Here is a 22466-nt window from a genome sequence, read left to right on the forward strand (position 1 = left end):
ACTGACGGGGAATCAAACTTGGGACTTTCTGCTCTAAATGACTCAATGGTGCACCAGGGAGAGCATTTATCTACAGACCTATTAAGGGTCTCAAAAAGAAATTAAAGGACATGAAAATAATGTCTTAGCACTGGCTTCAACAGGCATGTTTTGCCTGGGAGTGAAAATTGAGATTAAGTCTCAATCTGTATTATTTAAGAATCCAAAATTCCACACAGAAATATAAACCAGGATGATTTTAAAATAAAATGCAGTATTGCCAAGGCCAGACCATGAAGGATGTGTTTTAAGGGCACTGAGTGGATAACTATAATATCTAGTGGAAAAAAAAGGAAAACTGGCAGATTTCATTTCTCCCTCTCAAGACATTGATGCCTTGCTAGGGCACACTACCACACCCAAGCGATCATTGTTCATGGGTGATCCGGATGGTAAATGTGCACACGCTATTCAACCAAAGGGAGAATCACTGCCCAGCCTAATCCTGCCCTTGCCCAACATCTCAAAGAATCATAGAATGGTACAGGACAGAAGCCAGTCAGCCCATTGTGCCTACATCAGCTCTTTGAAAGAGCTACCCAATTAGTCCCTTTCCCCATAGCCCTGCAAATTTTCCCCTTCAAATATTTATCCAATTCCCTTTTGAAAGTTATGATTGAATCTGCTTCCACCACCCTTTCAGGCAGTGTGTTTGAGATCATAACAACTCGCTACGTAAAAACATTTCTCCTCACCTCGCCCCTGGTACTTTTGATATTTACCTTAAATCTGAGTCAAGTTACTGACCCTTCTGCAACTGGAAACAGTTGCTCCTTATTTACTCTATCAAAATCTTTCATAGTTTTGAACACCTCTATTAAATCTCCCCTAACCTTCTCTGCTTTAAGAACAGCCCCAACTTTTCTAACCTCTCCATGTAACTGAGGTCCCGCATCCTTGGCACCATTCTAGTAAATCTCCTCCGCCCTCTCTAAGACTTTGACGTCCTTCCTAAAGTGTGGTGCCCAGAATTGGACATAATACTCCAGCTGGGGCCTAACCAGTGATTTATAAAGGTTTAGCATAACTTCCTTGCTTTACTTTCCTTTTACATCTACTGGGAACAACTTCTAACAGGAGTTGCAGAATAATGACCAGGAGCAGGAACCCTGGCTGATTTTCCCCTCCCTGAAATAGGGGTGCTGAGGCCAACTGTGGTGCCCCCACCACCACCCTGATGCAGCACAGACCGGGAATAAAACCTGGGGCCCTCTGCTCTGGCGGGAGGAAGCGCAGGTCTGAAAATATTACACTACGTAACGCCGTAATCACTGACACTTCGAGAAGACATCGCTTTTGCTGTGAGTGGGGGGCCCGTAGCCCAAGACCTAGCCCTTACTGTGAGGAAATCCAGCGCTGCCAGATGACAGTGACAATCGATGAATCCGCTCATGATGCCCGGACTACTAAAACTGACGCACGTCCGGGTCAGAAACTAATCGGTATTTAATGATTAGCAAGCGTTCTTGGATATCGTCGTTTTATATTCTGATGTGTTATTTTGATCTCATCCGCAAATAAACTTCTGGATTTACTTTCATCAAACAATAATAGACTGAGCTCTACTACTTGTTTTAAGGGAGATGTACATTCGTTAACTAATACATCTGATCTCAGTCTAGGCGGAACTGTTGCTATGGTGTGTGTTTCTACCCGAAACTGTCGAATAATGATTCCGACGGATGTAGGCCTAAACGGAAACGACCCCCAAAAAGCGGCGGCAAACTGGGCTCGCGACTTGGTTGTTTATAATTGAATTAAACTGAAGTATGGAGCCGCTGGGCGGGCGGGTTCACTGCTGCTCCAAGCGTGCGGTTCTCCACGCCCTCGAGCGTTTCTCGGAGCCGCTGCAGAAACGGCTGGAAAAAGTACCGCTGGAGGGAGAACGGGAGGTTTGGCGGGTGAGTTATTAACGCTGCGAATAGGGGACACCCCGCAGCTTTCTCTTTTCTAGAGAAAAGAGCCCCAGCCTGTTCAGCCTCTCCTGATAAATATATCCTCTCAGTTCTGGTATCATCCCTGTGAATCTTTTTTTGCATCTTCTCCAATGCCTCTATATTTTTTCCATAATATGGAGATCAGATGGAAGGGGTATCAGTGGGAGCGCATTTTGGTGGTAGTGATCATAATTCAGTTAGGTCTGGTGTAGTTATGGAATAGGACAAAGATAGACAAGAAATAAAAGTTCTCAATTGGAGAAAGGTCAATTTTACTAAGCTGAGATGCAAACAGCTACTTGAAGGTAAATCAATGTCAGAGCAGTAGGAGGCATTCAAGACCGAGATAGTGAGGGTTCAGAGCAAATATGTTCCCACAAAGAAAAAAGTGGGACTCCCAAATCTAGAGCTCCTGGATGTTAAGGAGCATACAGGGTAGGATAAGGCAAAAAAGGGAAGCTTATATCAGACACCAAGAGCTCAATACTGCAGAAAGCCTAGAGGAGTATAGAAAGTGTAGGGGTGAAATTAAAAAAAGAAATTAGGAAAGCAAAGAGAGGGTGTGAAAAAAAGATATTGGCAAGGAAAACTCAAAGATGTTTTATAAATACGTAAAGAGCAAGAGGATAACTAAGTAAAGAGTAGTGCCTATTAAAGACCAAAAAGATAACCTGTGTATGTAGGCGGTATGATTCTTAATGAATACTTTGAGTCCCTCTTCACAAAAGAGGGGGACGATGCAGACATTGTAGTTATGGAGGAGGAGTGTGAAATATTGGATGGGATAAACATAGTGTAAGAGGAAATATTAAGAGGTTAGCATCTCTGAAAGTAGATAAATCGCCAGGCCCGGATGAAACGTATCCCAGGCTGTTAAGAGAAGCAAGGGTGGAAATAGCGGTGGCTTTGACCATCATTTTCCAATCCTCTCTGGCTACAGGCATGGTACTGGAGGACTGCTAATGTTATACTGTTGTTTAAAAAGGGAGAAAGGGATAGACCAAGTAATTACAGACCAGTCAGCCTAACCTAAATGGTGTGCAAATTATTGGGAAAATATTCTGAGGGACAATATTGATCATCATTTAGAATGGCACAGATTGATCAAGGATAGTCAGCATGGATTTGTTAAGGGAAGGTCCGTGTCTGACTAACTTGATTGAATTTTTTGAGGAGGCAACATGGAGGGTCGATAAGGGTAGTGTGTTTGATGTAGTCCACATGGATTTTGGCAAGGCTTTTGACAAGATCCCACACGGCAGACTGGTCAGAAAAGTAAAAGCTCATAGGATCCAAGGGAAATTGAAAGTTGGATCCAAAATTGGCACAATGGCAGGAAGCAAAGGGTAATGGTCGACGGGTGTTTTTGTGACTGGAAGGCTGTTTCCAGTGGGGTTCTGCGGGGCTCAGTACTAGATCCCTTGTTTTTTGTAGCACGTATCAATGATTTAGACTTAAATTAGGGGCATGATTAAGAAGTTTGCGCATGATATGAAAATTGGCCGTCTGGTTGATGGTGAGGAAGAAAGCTGTAGACTGCAGGAAGATATCCATGGACTGGTCAGATGGGCAGAAAAGTGGCAAATGGAATTCAATGCAGAGAAGTGTGAGGTAATGCAGTTGGGGAGGGCAAACAAGGCAAAGGAATTCACAATAAATGGTTGGATACTGAGAAGTGTAGAGGAACAGAGGGACCTTGGAGTGCATGTTCACAGATCCCTGAAAGTAGCAGGACAGGTAGATAAGGTGGTTAAGAAGGCATACGGGATACTTTCCTTTATTAGCCGAGGCATAGAATATAAAGGGAGGTTATGCTGGAACTGTAGTTAGGCCACAGTTGGAGTACTGTGTATAATTCTGGTCACCCCATTACAGGAAAGATGTGATTGCACGAAAGAGGGTACAGAGGAGATCTATGAGGATGTTGCCAGGACTGGAGAATTTTAGTTATGAGGAAAGATTGGATAGGCTGGGGTGGTTTTCTTTGGAACAATGGAGGTTGAGGGAAGATTTAATTGAGGTGTATAAAATTATGAGGGGCCTAGATAGAAGGACCTATTTCTCTTAGCAGACAGGTCAGTAACCAGGGGGCATAGATTTAAAGTAATTGGTAGAAGGATTAGAGGGGAATTGAGAAATTTTTCACCCAGAGGGTGGTGGGGGTCTGGAACTCACTGCCTGAAAGGGGTGAGGGGGGAGGGGTGTTCTCAGGGACCTGTGTGTGGGAGGGTGGGGAGGGAGGAGAAGAAGAGAGATGAGATGTTGTAATGGACTGAGCCCGGGGTGGAAAAGAAACGGGAATATTTATAGGGGACATATTGTCATGGAGGTGGTGTCTTCATGGACCCTTTGGGGGCAAAGAAGAGGGAGGAGTGTTATAAGGGACCATTGTACTGTTGGGTGGGAGAGAAGAGGGAGAAAGTGTTGTCGAGCAATTTGAATGCAATGTTAATTTATAAGGCCATTTATTTTTTGGGGGTGGCTTTAATCTAGTAGGAGGCTTAGGATGGCCTTCTAAGTTTCTGCTCATCTAATCTCAGCCTCTGCTTAGTGCTTCTCTTGACAGCATCAGGAATTTGAGAGAAATTTCTGTAATGCAGCAGGTTGAAGCACCAGACACACATGATTTCAAAATCAGTTTGATTATGCCAAAAGAAAGCAATAAACTCTGCCTGTGACCTAACTATGGCCCAGATTTTTTTTTTACATAGAATGTACAGCACAGAAACAGGCCATTCGGCCGAACAGATCCATGCCCATGTTTATGCTCTACCACGAGCCTCCTCCCTCCCTCTTCATCTAACTCTATCAGCATATCCTTCTATTCCTTTCTCCCTGATGTGTTTATCTAGCTTTTCCTTAAATGCATCAATGCTAATCGCCTCAACTACTCCTTATGATAGCCAGGTTCACATTCTAACCACTCTCTGGGTAAAGAAGTTTCTCCTGAATTAGTGACTTTCTTATATTTATGGCCCCTGGTTCTGGTCTCCCCGCAAGTGGAAACATCTCTACGTCTACCCTATCCAACCCTTTCATAATCTTAAAGACCTCCATCAGGTCACCCCTCAGCCTTCTCTTTTCTAGAGAAAAGAGCCCCAGCCTGTTCAGTTGGTTTTCCTGATACATATATCCTCTCAGTTCTGGTATCACCCTTGTGAATCTTTTTTGCACCTTCTCCAGTGCCTCTATATCCTTTTTATAATATAGAGACCAGAACTGTGCACAGTACTACAAGTGGGTCTAACCAAGGTTCTATACAAGTTTAACATAAACTTCTCTGCTTTTCAATTCTATCCCTCTAGAAATGAACCCCAGTACTTGGTTTGCTTTTTTTATGGCCTTATTAACCCGCTTCACTACTTTTAGTGATTTTTGTATCTGTACCCCAGGTCCCACTGCTCCTCTACCCCATGTAGATTCTTATATCCAAGCAGTATGTGGCTCCCTTATTCTTCCTTCCAAAATGTAATAGCGCACACTTATCAATATTGAAATTCATTTGCCAATTGCATGCCCAATGGAGCAGGGCATCTTGTGGCATGCGCCATTAGTTAGACTTGTTTGTGCACGTGTAAGTTTTTACATTTTTTTTTGCCCACAAAGTTGCTGGCAGTGTGAGCTGATAACGGCGAGGGCATCTGGGACTTTGGTGAACAATGAGACAAACAGGATTAAGGAGGAGGATGAATTAGTGGGTGAATGCAATGTCAAATCGGATACAGAAAGAGAAGTGAAGAGAGGGAAAGAGATTGGATTAAAGGAGACAGGAAAAAAAAGACAAAGGAAAAGTAAGAGAAAAAATTTAAAATTTGACATTTAAAACATCTCCAACAATTCACGACCTGAAGGAATGAGCCTCCACACTTTTAATTATTCACTTTTTGGGCAAGAAAGGTTGATTGGCAATCATTAACAATTATGTTAATCACGTACTTATGCTTAATTACTAGACTTAACTTTCTGTGGCAAGTTTAATGGGCAATTAATGTGCAAATGCAGCAACTTCATGAAAATTGGGGAGGTTGCGGTGAGATGCTGTTTTTACAAAGCTAATGGCGGAGTGGCGCAAATCGGCCAGCAACTTGTGATTCACAATTCACGGGGTATCTCTTCCTCACTACATGTAGTTGGCTGATTTGTACATTAATAATGGCATGTGTCGTTCGCACGCCATTATTCTTTCAGAAAATTCTGGGCCTATATAGTGAAATTTTTCGACTTTGAATATATGCCATAACTTTTTTTGCAGATATTTGAAACTGCTATTCAGGAGAATATCCTTGTCAATGGGATGTTATGGCAAGAAGTCACTGAAGAAAAGGAGCTGAGATATGGTATGGAACCAAATAAATTCAGTTTAATTTTATTTTCAATTTCTAGATCATCATCAAAGTATTTAGTGGAAATGAAGTGGTAATGCAGATGTTGTGCGCTTTGTCAGGAGACACCAAAACTTTCCTTTGCAATCTGATCAAAATTCTTCTGTATGAGTTCATCTTTGTTTTTAATGGGCCTTAACCAGTCTTAAATTCCTTTTAGCTGCCCAATATCTAGATAAATGTAACAAGACCTGGAGGTTGAATAGAGAACTTTTGTAACTGTAATCCCGAGCGTGTTCAGAAGCCAGCTCCAACCTGCCAACTTCTGGGTTCCCCGCAGATGCGTCTGTGTGCGCCCGTGCCTCACTAATATGGAAGTCCCACTGGCAATTAAAGCTAGCAGGATGATACTTAACAGTTAGTTAGATCTTTAAGTATTTGAACTAGTTAATTTCATTGTCATTGAGGCAGGGAACCGATTTTCATTCGGCCTCAGCATGTTTGCCGTGCTGTGGGAAATACTCCAAGTTTTAGGTGGTGTGTTTCAGCCAGCAGCCAGTTGGACATTGAAATGCTTGTTTGACAGATAAAAGATGAGTTATTGCAGCAGGGCAGTCATTTCTTTCAGACAAACTTTTGGCTGGGAGATCTTTGTGTTTACACTGAAAATTCTTAGTTTCCACTCAGCATTGTTCTGTTGACACATATTTACCAACTTTTCAGACCCCCTCAAGCTGACACCATCAGGATGGGGGATGGGCAGGGGGGACACCATGGCTGCATTCACCATTACATCCGAGGACGAACAACATCACCAGCCTCGCCAGGCATGGCATGCACTTCTGCCACTTGGAGCTCCACAACACAGTGCTGCGCCACAGGCACCCGCACAAGAGCACAGAGGGCAACAACAGAGAGAGCGACGTTGCAGGAGGCACTACCCTTGCCACAGGGTCTACAGACCAAGGCTCAGCATTCTGGACCTCTGAGGAGCAGTGCGTACAGAGGCTCCGAGTGAGTCGCTAGGTGGTCGCAGACATCTGCAGCCTCCCTCATGCCGAGCTGCTCCCGGCTGAGTCGAGCGGCATCTCATTACCCGTCGCAGTTAAAGTGACCAATGCCCTCAACTTCTTCGCCTCCGGATCATTCCAGCATGCTACCAGGGACATCACCTGGGTCTCTGTCGTCTGCACACAAGTGCATAAGGCAGATCACCGACGGCTTGTTCCGTAGGGCCTCGCAATATGTCACCTTCCCCATGGACAACCTCAGCCAGACGGAGAGGACAGTTGGATTCCAATCTGTGGCTGGCTTCCCATGGGTACAGGGTGTAACCGATTGCACCCATATAGCAATCAGAGCACCTCCACACGAGCCAGGACTGTTCATCGACAGAAATGGGTATCATTCCATCGATGCTCATCTCGTTTGTGACCACCATAAAAGATTCCTTCACGTGTGCACCAGATTCCCTGGCAGCTGCCTCGATTCCTTCATTCTGAGGGAATCTAACATCCCGCCCCTCTTCCAAGCACTGAGCACCCTTAAGGGCTGGCTCCTCAGGGACAAGGGAAAGCCATTGCACACGTGGCTCATGACACCTCTGAGCATCCCCACCACTTGCACCTGTGCAGAGGCAGACACAGCCACCTGGAGAGAAGGCAGCATTGCGGGTACTGGTTGAGAGTGGGGCAACGGGTGAAACGTGGGAGTGCTTTGAGTGGATGAGAGGTTAAACCGAAGCCCCGTCTGCCCCCTCAGGTGAATGTAAAAGATCCCACGGCACTATTTGAAGACGAGCTAGGGAGTTCTCTCTGGTATCCCGGCCAATATTTATCAACCAAGTGCGACATGGGTGCAAATACATCCAGGGCAGTAAGTCTAGAATTTTTGGCATTTACAAAAAATTTTTACAAATCACTCCCTCCCAAAGAAAGATTTTCTGCCTCTCTCTTCCAAGCCCCCACACCCCCAAAAAAAAGATGTTGACACTTGCTTGGGTATGGGTGCCGCAGATGCCAGCTACCCTCTGATTCCTTGCCCATGTGGCCATGCTTCATGAGTCCCGCCAGGCCATTTGACTCTTAGGGTGCCCTGTCCTCACCCAAAATGGCTCAGTATGGCATCAGGTGGTGCATTCACCCTCTGCCCCCCAAGGACAGCCCATCTGCCACCACTTCGTGAACACTTAATTTCCTCACAGTCTTCAAATATCTACTGGGTTTAACTCTTTCACCATCACAAAACTACATTAAAGCGCAAACAAAACTGGGTGCCAGGCATTGAAAAGCTAGAACCTTTCACGACCCTGCCCCATTCTAACTAGCAATTAAATCTATCAGGCGTGTCAATGTAAAAGATTAAATGATCCCTGATTGATAATCAAGGAGTAACAGTCAGAGCGAATGTCGCTGCAACTTAGCGCGATCCTGAAAGCACAGCCCAGTTAAAAGCATTAAAACGTTACCTTCCTACAATATCTAAAACTGTTACGATATTGGAAAAACAAAGATAAATCCCACAATGACCGTCAACAAATTGTTTCTTTTTAAATAAAAATTAATGCATCGAATTTTCAGCACAGGAACAGGCCATTCGGCCCAACAGGTCTATGCTGGCGTTTATGCATTACAGCAGCTTCGTCCCACCCCACTCCATCTCAGTCTATCTGCATATCCTTCTATTCCTTTACCGCTCATGAACTTATCTAGCTTCCGCTTTTTAAGAAAGGAGAGAGAGGGAAACCGGGGAATTATAGACCAGTTAGCCTAACATCTGTTGTGGGGAAAATGCTGGAGTCTATAATTAAGGATAGGATGACTGAACATCTCGAGAATTTTCAGTTAATCAGAGAGAGCCAGCGTGGATTTGTGAAAGGTAGGTCGTGCCTGACAAACCTGATTGAATTTTTTGAAGAGGTGACTAAAGTAGTGGACAGGGGAATGTCAATGGATGTTATTTATATGGACTTCCAGAAGGCATTTGATAAAGTCCCACATAAGAGACTGTTAGCTAAGATAGAAGCCCATGGAATCGAGGGAAAAGTACAGACTTGGTTAGGAAGTTGGCTGAGCGAAAGGCGACAGAGAGTAGGGATAATGGGTAGGTACTCATATTGGCAGGATGTGACTAGTGGAGTCCCGCAGGGATCTGTCTTGGGGCCTCAATTATTCACAATATTTATTGACGACTTAGATGAAGGCATAGAAAGTCTCATATCTAAGTTTGCCGATGACACAAAGATTGGTGGCATTGTAAGCAGTAGATGAAAACATAAAATTACAAAGGGATATTGATAGATTAGGTGAATGGGCAAAACTGTGGCAAATGGAATTCAATGTAGACAAATGTGAGGTCATCCACTTTGGATCAAAAAAGGATAGAACAGGGTACTTTCTAAATGGTAAAAAGTTAAAAACAGTGGATGTCCAAAGGGACTTAGGGGTTCAGGTACATAGATCATTGAAGTGTCATGAACAGGTGCAGAAAATAATCAATAAGGCTAATGGAATGCTGGCCTTTATATCTAGAGGACTAGAGTACAAGGGGGCAGAAGTGATGCTGCAGCTATACAAAACCCTGGTTAGACCGCAGCTGGAGTACTGTGAGCAGTTCTGGGCACCGCACCTTCGAAGGACATACTGGCCTTGGAGGGAGTTCAGCGTAGGTTTGCTAGAATGATACCCGGACTTCAAGGATTAAGTTACGAGGAGAGATTACACAAATTGGGGTTGTATTTTCTAGAGTTTCGAAGGTTATGGGGTGATCTGATCGAAGTTTATAAGATATTAAGGGGAACGGATAGGGTGGATAGAGAGAAACTATTTCCGCTGGTTGGGGATTTTAGGAGTAGGGGGCACAGTCTAAAAATTAGAGCCAGACCTTTCAGGAGCAAGATTAGAAAACATTTCTACACACAAAGGGTTGTAGAAGTCTTCCGCAAACGGCAATTGATACTAGCTCAATTGCTAAATTTAAATGTGAGATAGATAGCTTTTTGGCAACCAAAGGTATTAAGGGATATGGGCCAAAGGCAGGTATATGGAGTTAGATCACAGATCAGCCATGATCTTATCAAATGGCGGAGCAGGCACGAGGGGCTGAATGGCCTACTCCTGTTCCTGTGTTCCCCTTAAAGGCATCTATGTTTTTTGCCTCAACTACTCCTTGTGGTAGCGCGTTCCACGTTCTTACCACTCTTTGGATAAAGAAGTTTCTCCTGAATTCTTTATTGGATTTATTACTGACTATCTTATATTTATGGCCCCTAGTTTTGGACACCTCCACAAGTGGAAACATCTTCCCTACTTCTGCCCTTTCATAATCTTAGAAACCTCTTTTTTAGGTTACCCCTTGGCCTTCTCTTTTCTAGAGAAAAGAGCCCCAGCATGTTCAATCTTTCCTGATAGACGATATCAGAACTGAGAGGTTACAACTATGTAAATCTTTTTTGCATCTTCTCCGGTGCGTCTATATCCTTTTTGTAATATGGAGACCAAACTCTGCACGGTACTCTAAGTGTGGTCTAACCAAGGTTCTAAATAATGTTGATATTTTTGGTACAATAATTGATAGAAAATGAAAACCAACTGCAAGAACACCCTGACCCATACAAGAGTTGAATAATTAGATAAATAAACTATTCTAAGTAATATATCTGGGATTTAATTATATTGTGGAAACTTGAGGGAAAAAATTAGCATTTTCTACTTAAAAACATGGTTCTTTATATATTAAAGTTTAATATTTAGATTTGCAGTTATTTTACTACATTATAATACTTGGAAACTGATTTTGTGATTAACATTTACAATATTAAAATTTATTTTTGCCATCAAGCACTTAATGATTTAAAATATTCTAGTATAAATATTAATCAATTAATATAAATTTAATAGCAATAGCATTAATTTAAATCAATTTAAAGGTATAATTTTTTATTTAAATTTATATTGATATACTTACTGTAATTGAATATTTAAATATAATTTACAACATAAATATACTGTAAATTTGTAATTCAAATATTAAATTTATAAATATATATTCATAATTAATTTACACTTTAAATGCTCAATGAATACAATTTACATTTAGTTGAATATAAATTTCATTGTTGTTTATTTTAATTTATTGAATATTTAAATGTTGAGTAACATTAATGCTGATTTATTGATTGATATTTCACTCTCAGGCTCCAACCTCTGCCTATCTGCTTCCATCCCCTCAGTTTTCAGATACCCGGCTTACACATCCTCCCACCTGGGTCACTTTTCTACTCTAGCCCAAGGCCGGCGCGAGATTTGAATAGGCTGCGGCTCTTTTCTCCAGAAAAGAGAAGGCTGAGGGGTGACCTAATAGAGGACTTTAAAATTATGAAGGGGTTTGATAGGATAGATGTAGAGAAGATGTTGCCACTTGTAGGGAAGTCCAAAACTAGGGGCCATAAATATAAGATAGTCACTAATAAATCCAATAAAGAATTCAGGAGAAACTTCTTTGCCCAGAGAGTGGTTAGAATGTGGAACTTGCTAGTACTTGGAGTAGTTGAGGTGAATAGCATAGATGCATTTAAGGGGAAGCTAGATAAGTATGTGAGGGAGAAAGGAATAGAAGGATATACAAATAGGGTTAGATGAAGTAGGGTGGGAGGAGGCTCGTGTGAAGCATAAACATTAGCAGAGATCAGTTGGGCCGAATGGCCTGTTTCTCGGCTGTAAATTCTATGTAACTGGGCTATATACAAAGTTTACTATTGCTGTGTAGGTAGTGTGCTTTTTATATATTTTAACAGTAAAGAAACTACAAAATGGGACATCAACATCTAGCAGCAGAAAATTACTAATATAGCTGAATCTGAGTTTCCATGTGGTAGCTAAATGTATTTAAATGGTTTAGAATTATTTTGTAAGGCAAATGTTGAATTAGGTTCCACCATGATAGCTTACGTTAATTATTTTTCTTTCTTCCTGATTCATACTTCCAACTAAACTGAATCTGTTACTCCTTGATTCAATTCTGCTTATAGAAGATCAAGAGGCCGCTATCGACCTCTCTAATCTTAACCCCTCTGTACATTATTACATTATTAAAATTGTATGCTAGGCAAAAATTATTTTTGAGGACTTGGTATTCATTATGTCTCTGTAGAAACTAATTTCAACAGGCTAGTTCACCAATTCCAAAAGTGTTACCTTGTATCTAGGAAAAGAGTACGATATCTTTTTACTAAATGTCTTTGAATCACAATTTTATTTTCAGGTAATGACATAAAGAGTTTAGATGATGATTTGGATGAATGTATTAAAGAGACGGCCTCAAAGCGTAAACAGCTTCCCAGGAAGATTGTTGGACATGTTGCTAGGACTATGAAAGCAGAAAGGGAATCACTAGTATGTTTACATTTTGTTGTATCTTTTGTGTTGCAATTCATTTAATCCGGTTTGTTGCAAATGTGTTGGATAGTAAGCTTTATATGTGCCAGCAATTAACTTCTACTGTACTTGATAAATAAATTCAACTGCACACTATTGAAACAAATGATGGGAGAACTGCTTTAAGTGTTGAATATACAGTAATTCCCTTCCACAATGAAGGGTGGGTATGCCTATAGTAAAAGGGGCCAGTCCTCCAGACTCAACATTGCCACTTAACCTAGGCAGCGCTATCAAGTCAGTAACAAATTACAGTATTCGTAGTATCCTATTTTGGCACTGGAGGCCAATATAAATACATTGACTTTAAAAAAAAACACTAAATGCTGGAAATTTGAATTTAAGAGAAAAGATAGATTAATGTTTGGGGTATAGATGCTTAATTAGAACTGAACCTTTTGTAAGTGTTCCTAAGGAAGGTATAAGTATTTATCCTTAGATCTAAAACAAAGTATCTAAAATTTATTTGGCTTAAGTAGATATCGTCTGTGTGCTATTTTCATTTAAGTTTTCCAAATTGTCTTTTATTTGTATTGGAACCTTCTTACACTGTTCACATCTATTTGCTGATTTCTGACATAATGAAAATGTGGGCTTATCTTGAGGGTTTATGTAGGATTTTATAGTGAATTAGTTCACTTCTTCAAATGGCTACATTCTGATTTCCGTTAAAGAAACCCAAGATAGCCACGTAGCTTAATTCTTAAAGCGTTTTCCCAGACATGTGGCCACAAGTTATGGTGAAGCTGGCTGTCACTCTGATTTATTTGCATAGTTTTAGCCATTAGGTTGACCATCTTGTAATTAAGAGCACTTTGCTTTTATGGGAGGGAAAACTGATGCAGTCCACTTCCTGCTGTTACACGTGATACTAAAGGGAAGAGTTAGGAGAACATTTCTAATGCAGAAAGTTGCTGGCACATAGAATGCCTTACCAGAAACAGTGAAGAAAGCTGAATCTGTAATAGCTTTTAAAAGGAAAGTGGATAAAGATTTTTTTTTTAAATCTAAGAGGGTATGAGCAAGAGTTACAGGAAGGGACTAAGTTGAAAGCTCATTCAGAGAGCCAGCTAAAGCACCATGAGCCAAATGGCCTCCTATGCTGTGAGATTCTGTGATTCCTGTTAACTGGTATGAATGATTGAAAGGTCTTCAATCTAGACCACTCTATTATTCAACCTGCAGAAGCTTAAAATTGAGCTACTGGAGAGGAATTACTTCAATAATTAATATTTAAATGTTTTAACTGCTTATATTTTTAGTTTTATTAATGATTTTAATACATGACATATTTCATTGTGTGCAGAAGCTTTATCAGCCTGTAGTAAACTCCCAAATGAAACTAGAGATCCAATCAGAACAAGGTAAGCATGTAAGCAATTAGTTTATTTTTTTCAGGCTCCAAATGCCTTCTCCAGTTACTGTGCTACCCACTAAACCACAACCCATTAGATATTATATTTGAATATTGTTTTATTGGGTAAAATTAAAAATGGACAGTAGCTGCCTTTGTGGATGGGTGTTCTGCTTTTCTCCTTTCTTTTGCTCTTCTCTAAGGTCCACCTGGGACCATGCACCATTCATAACCTAGAAAGTGTGATGGATTGCCTGCTTCTCAGGGCACTGCCTTTGCTTTTGCTTTTCTTAGCCAGCTACAACGGATAGTTGATTTTCCTTCATTCCTTTGGGAGGGGAAAAATGCTTGGCCATCACCCAGCACCTCCCTATGCAATGGAGCTGAAATCAAAAATTCCAACAACAACTACTTTCATTTATTTAGCACCATAAACACAGTAATACATCGTAAGGTGCTTCACAGGAACATTATCAAACAAAATTTGACACTGAGCCACATAAGGAGATATTAGGACAGGTAACCAAAAGCTTGGTCAAAGAGGTAGGCTTTACAGAGCGCCGTAAAGGAGGAGAGGCGGAGAGGTTTAGGGAGGGAATTCCAGAGCTTAAAGCCTAGGCAGCTGAAGGCACGGCCAGCAATGTTGGAATGAAGAAAATTGGGAATACGCAAGAGGCCAGAATTGGAGAAGCACAGAGATCTCAGAGGGTTGTAAGGTTGGAGGAGGTTACAGAGATGGAGATGGGCAAGGTCATGGAGGGATTTGAAAACAAGGATGAGAATTTTAAAATCGAGGCGTTGCTGGGCCGAGAGCCAATGTAGGTCAGTGAGCACAGGGCTGATGAAATAACGGGACTTGGTGCGAATTAGGATAGGGACAATAGAGTTTTGGATGAGCTCCAGTTTACAGAAGGTGGGAGGCCGGTCAGGAGAGCATTGGAATAGTTGAGTCTAGAGGTAACAACAACATGGATGAGGGTTTCAGCAGCAGATAAGCTGAGGCAGGAACGGAAACAGGCAATGTAACGGAGGTGGAAGTATGCGGTCTTAGTGATGGAGGGGATATGGGATCGGAAGCTCAGCTTAGGGTCAAATTGGCCGCCAAGGTTGCAAATGGTCTGATTCAGCCTCAGACAGTGATCGGAGAGGAATGAAGTTGGTGGCTAGGAAAAGGAGTTTGTGGCGGGGACTGAAGACGATGGCTTTGGTCTTCCCAATATTTAATTGGAGGAAATTTCTGCTCATCCAATACTGGATGGCAGACAAGCAGCGTGACAAATCAGAGGCAGTAGAGGGGTCGAGAGAGGAGATGGTGTGGTAGAAGTATTGTCAGCGTACGTGTGGAAACTGATGTTTTTTCGGATGATGTTGTGTAGATGAGAAATAGGGGCAGTAGGGGCAAATGTTGGTTCTCCATTTTATTGCTCTTCCCTGTAGGGAGCCCTTTTTGAAAATAGTGATAGTGCAGTCATTTTTAAAAAAATTGCTACACTTTAAGTTAACTTAGCTCATTGTACAGTAACAATGTTGACTCTGATCTTTGTCAATTGTGTAGTGAGCATTTGTTTGCACAGTTTGAGCGGTTTTTGAGCGCTTAATTTTAATTTAGATGTAATTTTAAAATGTCAAATTTTAGCACAAAAAACAATGTGTAAACTGAAGAAATTGGTGGATAATAAATACCAAAGGGCTAGATAGATAATTATGGAGTTCTGCTTGATTATCTTTGGGGACTACTTACTCAGAAGATTAAACAGTTGCATAAAGTATATAATGTGTTTTGTGGAAGGATTTGCACTTGAGACTTGGGTCTGCTGAGCAGTTGCCTTCTCTTAGAAAAATCCTGAAGCACTGTGATTGTCAACTTATTTTGGTACTTAACGTATATAACATTTTTAAACTAATGTATTTTGCATATACATTTTTTATTAGCATCCAAGGAGGCACAGTTAGTGAGAATTGCATCAAATATTTCTCAAGATATGAGTGATGTTATGAAGGTAAGCATTCCAGAGCAATCTGTATATTTTTAATTCTTTTTCCCTAATTTTCTCCACACACCAATGGATTTACTTGAAACAGCTAAATTTTGCTATTTTGAGGGGAAGAAGTATGAGAAACAATTGCCCCTTGAAGACATTGGAGAATCATGATCAAGGTCACTATTTTATGGTAATTGCCTAATGCAAATTTCATTTTCATTTTTACCTGTAATTTGGTAATCAGATTCTGCAATTCGTTCCATATTATAATTGGCTTTGGTGACTGAACAGGAAAATTCTATTGAGATTTCTACCAATGTTTTGAGGATGGTATCCCATGATGCCAAACTGCAAATCAGTGGCCTTGTTTGTGATGCATGATTTTGTTTACTGCATGCCATGTAGAGTTTAACCGGATAGAGGAACAAAATTTTTTTCTCTCCCAAGTGGTGTAATTTTCCTGCACCTCAGCCACATTTTACAGTTAATGTATTCATCCATGTTATTTTGTATATGTTTCTTACCATGGCTGTACAGTACTTGCTACCTTGGTTAATTTTGAAGTTTCATATTTTTGAATGTTTGAAATTTTTGAATAGTGTGCCATGTTCAAAATCTATCAAGATACTTTGTCATCAAATATTTTGAACATTGAAGTACTGATGGGCACCACAAATGCCTCTTGCCTTGCCATGATCTTGTAACTTTGCCATGTCGGATGCAGGCAGAACTGACTCCAGCAATTGGAGCCAGTTCTTCAGGAAAACTTGAGAAACGGGATTGTTTGAAAAGAAACTATCTGCTCTTGCCATCCTGACCAATGGCACACTTTTTGGCTTCTCATCATCCCAAGATTTTCACTAAGTATCTATCCATCACAATCCATTTGCAATTGTAGGACCTGTATATCTTTTATTATTTAGAGCACAGGCTTATAAGAGCTACCTGTTGAGAGGAAGCTCAATCAGCAGTTCATCTTAACAAATTTCAGGAGCTTCAATTTTTTTTTGAACTATTAGATCTCAACTGGAGCCTTTAGAGGAACTGTTTATGAGCACTTTGTTTTAGACAACTTTGGACAAGTCCTCCTGCCTCTAGGCTGGTTTGTGATGTCTTAGACTCACCCACGGTGGTAGTCTAATTCCATCTCTAGTACACTGTTCTTGGCTAATTACAATACTGCACTATTAAAAGCATGTGCATTAGGCAGCTTAAATTGTCTTAAAATGAAATGGATAGTTGAGAATTATTTAAAGTGGCCACCTACATCTGTCCAGTGATGTAACTATGTATGTATGTATGTATGTATCTATCTATCTATCCATCCAGTGGATGTAGCAAACAAAAACCTTCCAAATTAGGTGTGTCTATTAATTGATTGTCTGAGTCCAGGATCTACATTCTGGTTTGGATTAAGAATCAATCCTTCCTTTGCTGCAGTACATAACTTTTGCCAGCAGTTAGATGTTCATATCTATTTAAAAAGAACTAACACAAATATTTACCTAATTTCAGCCACTAGGTGGTAATGTTAAGAAACCAAGAATAACTGTACCTGTGTACAGCTCCACCCAGTGACTGGAGTTGGATAGTAAAATAATGTGTCATTATTGAAGTCTGTTACAGTGGCAAGAATTGAGTACCAATGTTGTGAAGCTTCCTAAATAGGCTTGTTTCAAAAGATGGTTTCTGCTAGACTGAAGTGAAAAGCTGGAAAAATATAAAAAGTAAAGTAGACTAGCACCACAGCTGGGGTGCATTAATTGGCCTCAATATCAATGGGTTAATAAACTGGCATGGATTACTACTGCTGGCCAATGTTCAGTGGCTGCTGCTGGAGGTGAGCACATGTAGATAGGATTACGTTTGGCTGCGATGGTTAGCACCACAAATTAACCATGAAAGCTGCCAGATTGTTGTAAAAACCCAACTGGTTCACTACTCTCGCTCGGGGAAAGCAGACTGCTGTCCAGTCTGGCCTACACTTGACTCCAGCCCCACACCACGTGGTTGACTCTCAGTGTCCCCAGGACAACTAGGGATGGGCAATAAATACTGCCTTGCCATTGTTGCCCAATGTGACTAACGCCTATGCAACTGTACCCAGTGAGGATTAAGTGCCTTCAGGAAGGTAGGATAATTGATGAAGTTGGGGGCGTAGATTACAATTTAGAATTGGACTGTGGTTAATTTTGGGAAAGTTTAAAAGCAAGTTAATGCTATAGCCATAGGTTTACAACTATATGACCGATGGGTAATTGATCATTTTGTCAAGTCTGAAGATGTTAATGCTTTTATCATTAAAACATTTTCTATAATCTACAGCTTTTTTATGCAGTTCTTGTAGGTGTAAAAATAATTGTGATGTAATAGTACTAATAACCATGTCTTTTTGTTCCCCAAGCATTTACCAACATTTATGGAGAAAGCCAAGGGACTTTTGCAAACTCTAAGTCTCGTGCCTGTTATGAAGCAATCCCACACAAATAAGGCAATCTTCTCGACCGACACAGAAATATGCTTCCAAAATAACAAAGGGCAAGCTCTTCCAGTTGGAAAAACAGATGTCACTCCCATAGAGTCTGATAAAAAAAAATTGCTGAAGAATCGTAGTTCACGGAAGAGAAAAGTAAATTCTTCTGTTAATCAAAAATACCCAAAGCGAAGACTGCATCTCAGCCAGTAAACTTCCCAAATATTCAGTGGCAACAGACAACTTGTACATTTCTGTACATAACATACGGTTGCGTTTTTAAACAGTGTTTCTAGAGAAGTTCATTGTAAGTTAGGCAAAATGTACCTCAGTTTGCAAGTGGTTAGAATATCGGCAAAGGAATGTTCATATTAATTAGGTAATAGTGCACGGCACTGAGGAGGGGTCTAAAAGTGAGAGAAAACAAAATGGAAAATTAAATTGTTGGAATAATTGTCTAAGTACATACAAGTTAATACATTTGCCACCTTATTCCACATATGCAGGAGGTATTAGGCTTAGGTCTTGGTTTAAATTTTGAGTTTAACTTGTTCTTTAAGTTTTTTGTATTTCAGAAATCTATGACTTAATTCTGTTTCATGTTATAGAGATCAGTTTCTATTTTAAGACAACAAAATCCTACAGATAAGATTTTTTTAAAGTGCACAAAATGGTTTAGTTTTTGTTTCTATGATTTTTTATTTTTTTCTCTGCTTTGTCAATTTGTTCACTTTTAACTGAACCTATCCAATATTCTGTTCTAGTGTAGTGTACATTGTGATTATGTACCAGTTACTTCACATCCAGCAAATAAAGATTCAGTTAAAGTAAGATTGTATAAATGTGGTATGGAAAAACCAAACAATGAAAAATTTTAATATAAATGTACAGTATAAAATGTAACATGCAGTGAATTGCTATTTTCTAACTCATATCTGCTGTGTTATGTCTATTAAGGTTTATTTAATAAAAAATGTGGCACACCTTTGTACCCATTGATTGTTGTTAAATATTGTAAAGATCAAAAATTGTATATATCCAATGTCTTTTGTATTTTTGCATCTTTTTTTGTGATTTTAAATAAATTTAAGGAAAAAACTATACTGTGCAAATCTATAGCTTTTTAAAAAGCTAGCCAATTTTCCATGGCATCAGAGGGAACAATGCTTTATAACAAGAACATTGTAGCATATAATACAAAATGTCTTCCACAATAGACCTCCTGTGGCATTGCTCTTGGGTATTCTGGAGTCTGTGACAGGTTGTGATGTTTTGGTGCCAACCTGACCTGTCCCTTTCAAGGCCAATGCTACAAGTACTCCCTATGAGAATCCAAGTAATCATAACTGCTTGAAAATTGCTCAGGTCAATTAGAGATCAGTCAATTAGAGATCAGTAAATTTCAGGCTCCAGGTCAATAACTGGCTTTTTAAAAAATATAATTTTGCATTTCTAATAAAATGTGAGATTCGGTGCATAACTGCAATCCAAGATATTTTATACAGAATAAGAAAATATGAAATATCTTTCTGTAATTCTTTTTGCTTTTTTCTGTGTCCCTCTCTCTTCCACTCTTTTCTAACCACTAGTTTCCACACTTTATGTTCCCAAACCCTTGCTTTTGTCCTTTCTGTAAGTATTTCCTTCCCTCTATGTCTACGAACTTTTCTGTCTCTAACATATATTCCTTTATGGATGTAGTCAATACCTTATCTCTTATAAAGCTTGAGGTAAGCAGCAAAACTGGAGCCAATTTGAATCATAAGAACATAAGAAATAGGACTAGGCCATGCAGCCCCGCGAGCCTGCTCCGCCATTCAATAAGATCATGGCTGATCTACGACCTCAACTCCACTTACCCACCCGATTCCCTTAGAGTCCAAAAATCTATCGATGTCAGTCTTGAATATACTCAATGACTGAGCATCCACAGCCCTCTGGGGTGGAGATTTCCAAATATTCATGACCCTCTGAGTGAAGAAATTCCTCTTCAATTCAGTCTTAAATGTCTGACCATGTCCCCTAGTTCTAGACTCTCCAGCGAGGGGAAACATCCTCTAAGCATCTACCCTGTCAAGCCCTCTTAGAATCTTACATGTTTCAATGAGATCACCTCTCATTCTTCTAAACTCCGGAGAGTATAGGCCCACCTCACCTCAATCAGCTCCAGGCATTATGGTTGGGTGGTGAGAAACAGACTGGGAGGAAGCAGAGGGGTCTGGAGTTAGCCTGAAGGGGAGAGGAGGTGAACCTGAAAGTAATTGGTGAGGAAAAGGGGGAAATGAGATTTGGAAATTGCGGAGTCTGAGGCCTGGAAGCCCATAGAGACAAGGGTTGCATTTTGGGCCTGGGCCCACTGAACATGGCCCACAGGAACACTAGCAGGCAGGCTGCAGTCTGGGTATGGGTGTACTGGGGAATGTGAGTTTTGGAGGGGTAAAGAAAGGAGTCTGGGCTATGGAAGTACTTTTGGTTGAGGTGAGAACATTGAAAGGGATTGAGAATACTTGTAAAACAATAAATATATACTTTGAAACAAATTATGTATATCCAAAGTATCTATTGTGGTAGTTAGGTTAACATGCCATGTTAAGAGCTGAGTTTGCCAGTAGAAACAGGCAGTGGGGTCGATTTGCTGATGGGAAACTCATCCGAGCTGCTCCTGTCAAGTTTATTTTGCTGCAGTGTGCTGAGATGTCAAACCCCATACCAAGCTGATGGTTTTTCTTGGTATCTGAAATTGCCAGTATGTTAATTTTTCTGACTCTCAGACTGACATAGGAACAGGAGTAGGCCATTCAGCCCCTCGTGCCTGCTCCGCCATTTGATAAGATCATGGCTGTTCTGTGATCTAACTCCATATACCTGCCTTTGGCCCATATCCCTTAATACCTTTGGTTGCCAAAAAGCTATCCATCTCTCATTTAAATTTAGCAATTGAGCTAGTATCAATTGCCATTTGCGGAAGAGAGTTCCAAACTTCTACAACCCTTTGTGTGTAGAAATGTTTTCTAATCTCGCTCCTGAAAGGTCTGGCTCTAATTTTTAGACTGTGCCCCATACTCCTAGAATCCCCAACCAGTGGAAATAGTTTCTCTCTATCCACCCTATCCGATCCCCTTAATATCTTATAAACTTCGATCAGATCACCCCATAACCTTGGAAACTCTAGAAAATACAACCCCAATTTGTGTAATCTCTCCTCGTAACTTAACCCTTGAAGTCCGGGTATCATTCTAGTAAACCTACGCTGCACTCCCTCCAAGGCCAATATGTCCTTCCTAAGTTGCGGTGCCCAGAACTGCTCACAGTACTCCAGGTGCGGTCTAACCAGGGTTTTGTATAACAGGCATAACTTCTGCCCCCTTGTATTCCAGTCCTCTAGATATAAAGGCCAGCATTCCATTAGCCTTCTTGATTATTTTCTGCACCTGTTCATGACACTTCAATGATCTATGTACCTGAACCCCTAAGTCCCTTTGGACATCCACTGTTTTTAACTTTTTACCATTTAGAAAGTACCCTGTTCTATCCTTTTTTGATCCAAAGTGGATGACCTCACATTTGTCTGCATTGAATTCCATCTGCCACAGTTTTGCCCATTCACCTAATCTATCAATATCCCTTTGCAATTTTATGTTTTCATCTACACTGCTTACTCTAGCATGCTAGCTCTGCCCTCCAGAAAAGAAAAATGGACATGCCAGGAGGACAATGCTGACCTCCACAGGGGAACAGCATACAGGGAATCTGGGCAGGTGGGGAAGGAGTAGGCACTGAGGCCATGCGTGCACACAGGCCTGCAAAATATTGGGAGGGACCATCCAACTGAAAAATGCAATGTCCAGGAAACTTGAGTCCCACTCGAGACCGATAGAAAAGGTTGGCCTCTGAAGGCAAAATGTATTGGATGGACGTCAGCAGG

General features: G+C 40.7%; 2 protein-coding genes across 3 annotated transcripts in view; one reads left to right on the forward strand and one right to left on the reverse strand.

Moving 5' to 3' along the window:
- Positions 1-1469, reverse strand: part of LOC137324531 (putative deoxyribonuclease TATDN3) — a 51851-nt gene extending 50382 nt beyond the window's left edge. For both annotated transcript variants that reach the window (XM_067988935.1, XM_067988934.1), the window contains exon 1: positions 1379-1469. In XM_067988935.1, the coding sequence (XP_067845036.1) occupies positions 1379-1432 (54 nt within the window). In that variant the 5' untranslated portion in view covers positions 1433-1469. The remainder of the gene's footprint in view (positions 1-1378) is intronic.
- A 40-nt stretch (positions 1470-1509) lies between these two features.
- On the forward strand, positions 1510-19532 carry nsl1 (NSL1 component of MIS12 kinetochore complex). The gene is made up of 6 exons (XM_067988936.1): positions 1510-1940; positions 6229-6313; positions 12560-12690; positions 14039-14096; positions 16019-16086; positions 18473-19532. The coding sequence occupies exons 1-6, from the start codon at positions 1809-1811 to the stop codon at positions 18752-18754; spliced, it is 756 nt and encodes a 251-aa protein (XP_067845037.1). The 5' UTR covers positions 1510-1808; the 3' UTR covers positions 18755-19532.
- The last annotated feature ends 2934 nt before the right edge of the window (positions 19533-22466 follow it).

The sequence above is a fragment of the Heptranchias perlo genome, chromosome 8 (genome assembly GCF_035084215.1).
Source record: "Heptranchias perlo isolate sHepPer1 chromosome 8, sHepPer1.hap1, whole genome shotgun sequence".
Lineage (NCBI taxonomy): Eukaryota > Metazoa > Chordata > Chondrichthyes > Hexanchiformes > Hexanchidae > Heptranchias > Heptranchias perlo.

Bases quoted from the DNA above. Each gene is read 5' to 3' on its own strand.
- nsl1 (XM_067988936.1), top strand. From the start codon at position 1,809: ATGGAGCCGCTGGGCGGGCGGGTTCACTGCTGCTCCAAGCGTGCGGTT. The intron at 6,314-12,559 runs GTATGGAACCAA...TTTTATTTTCAG, and splicing joins AGAAAAGGAGCTGAGATATG to GTAATGACATAAAGAGTTTA. The intron at 12,691-14,038 runs GTATGTTTACAT...CATTGTGTGCAG, and splicing joins AAGCAGAAAGGGAATCACTA to AAGCTTTATCAGCCTGTAGT.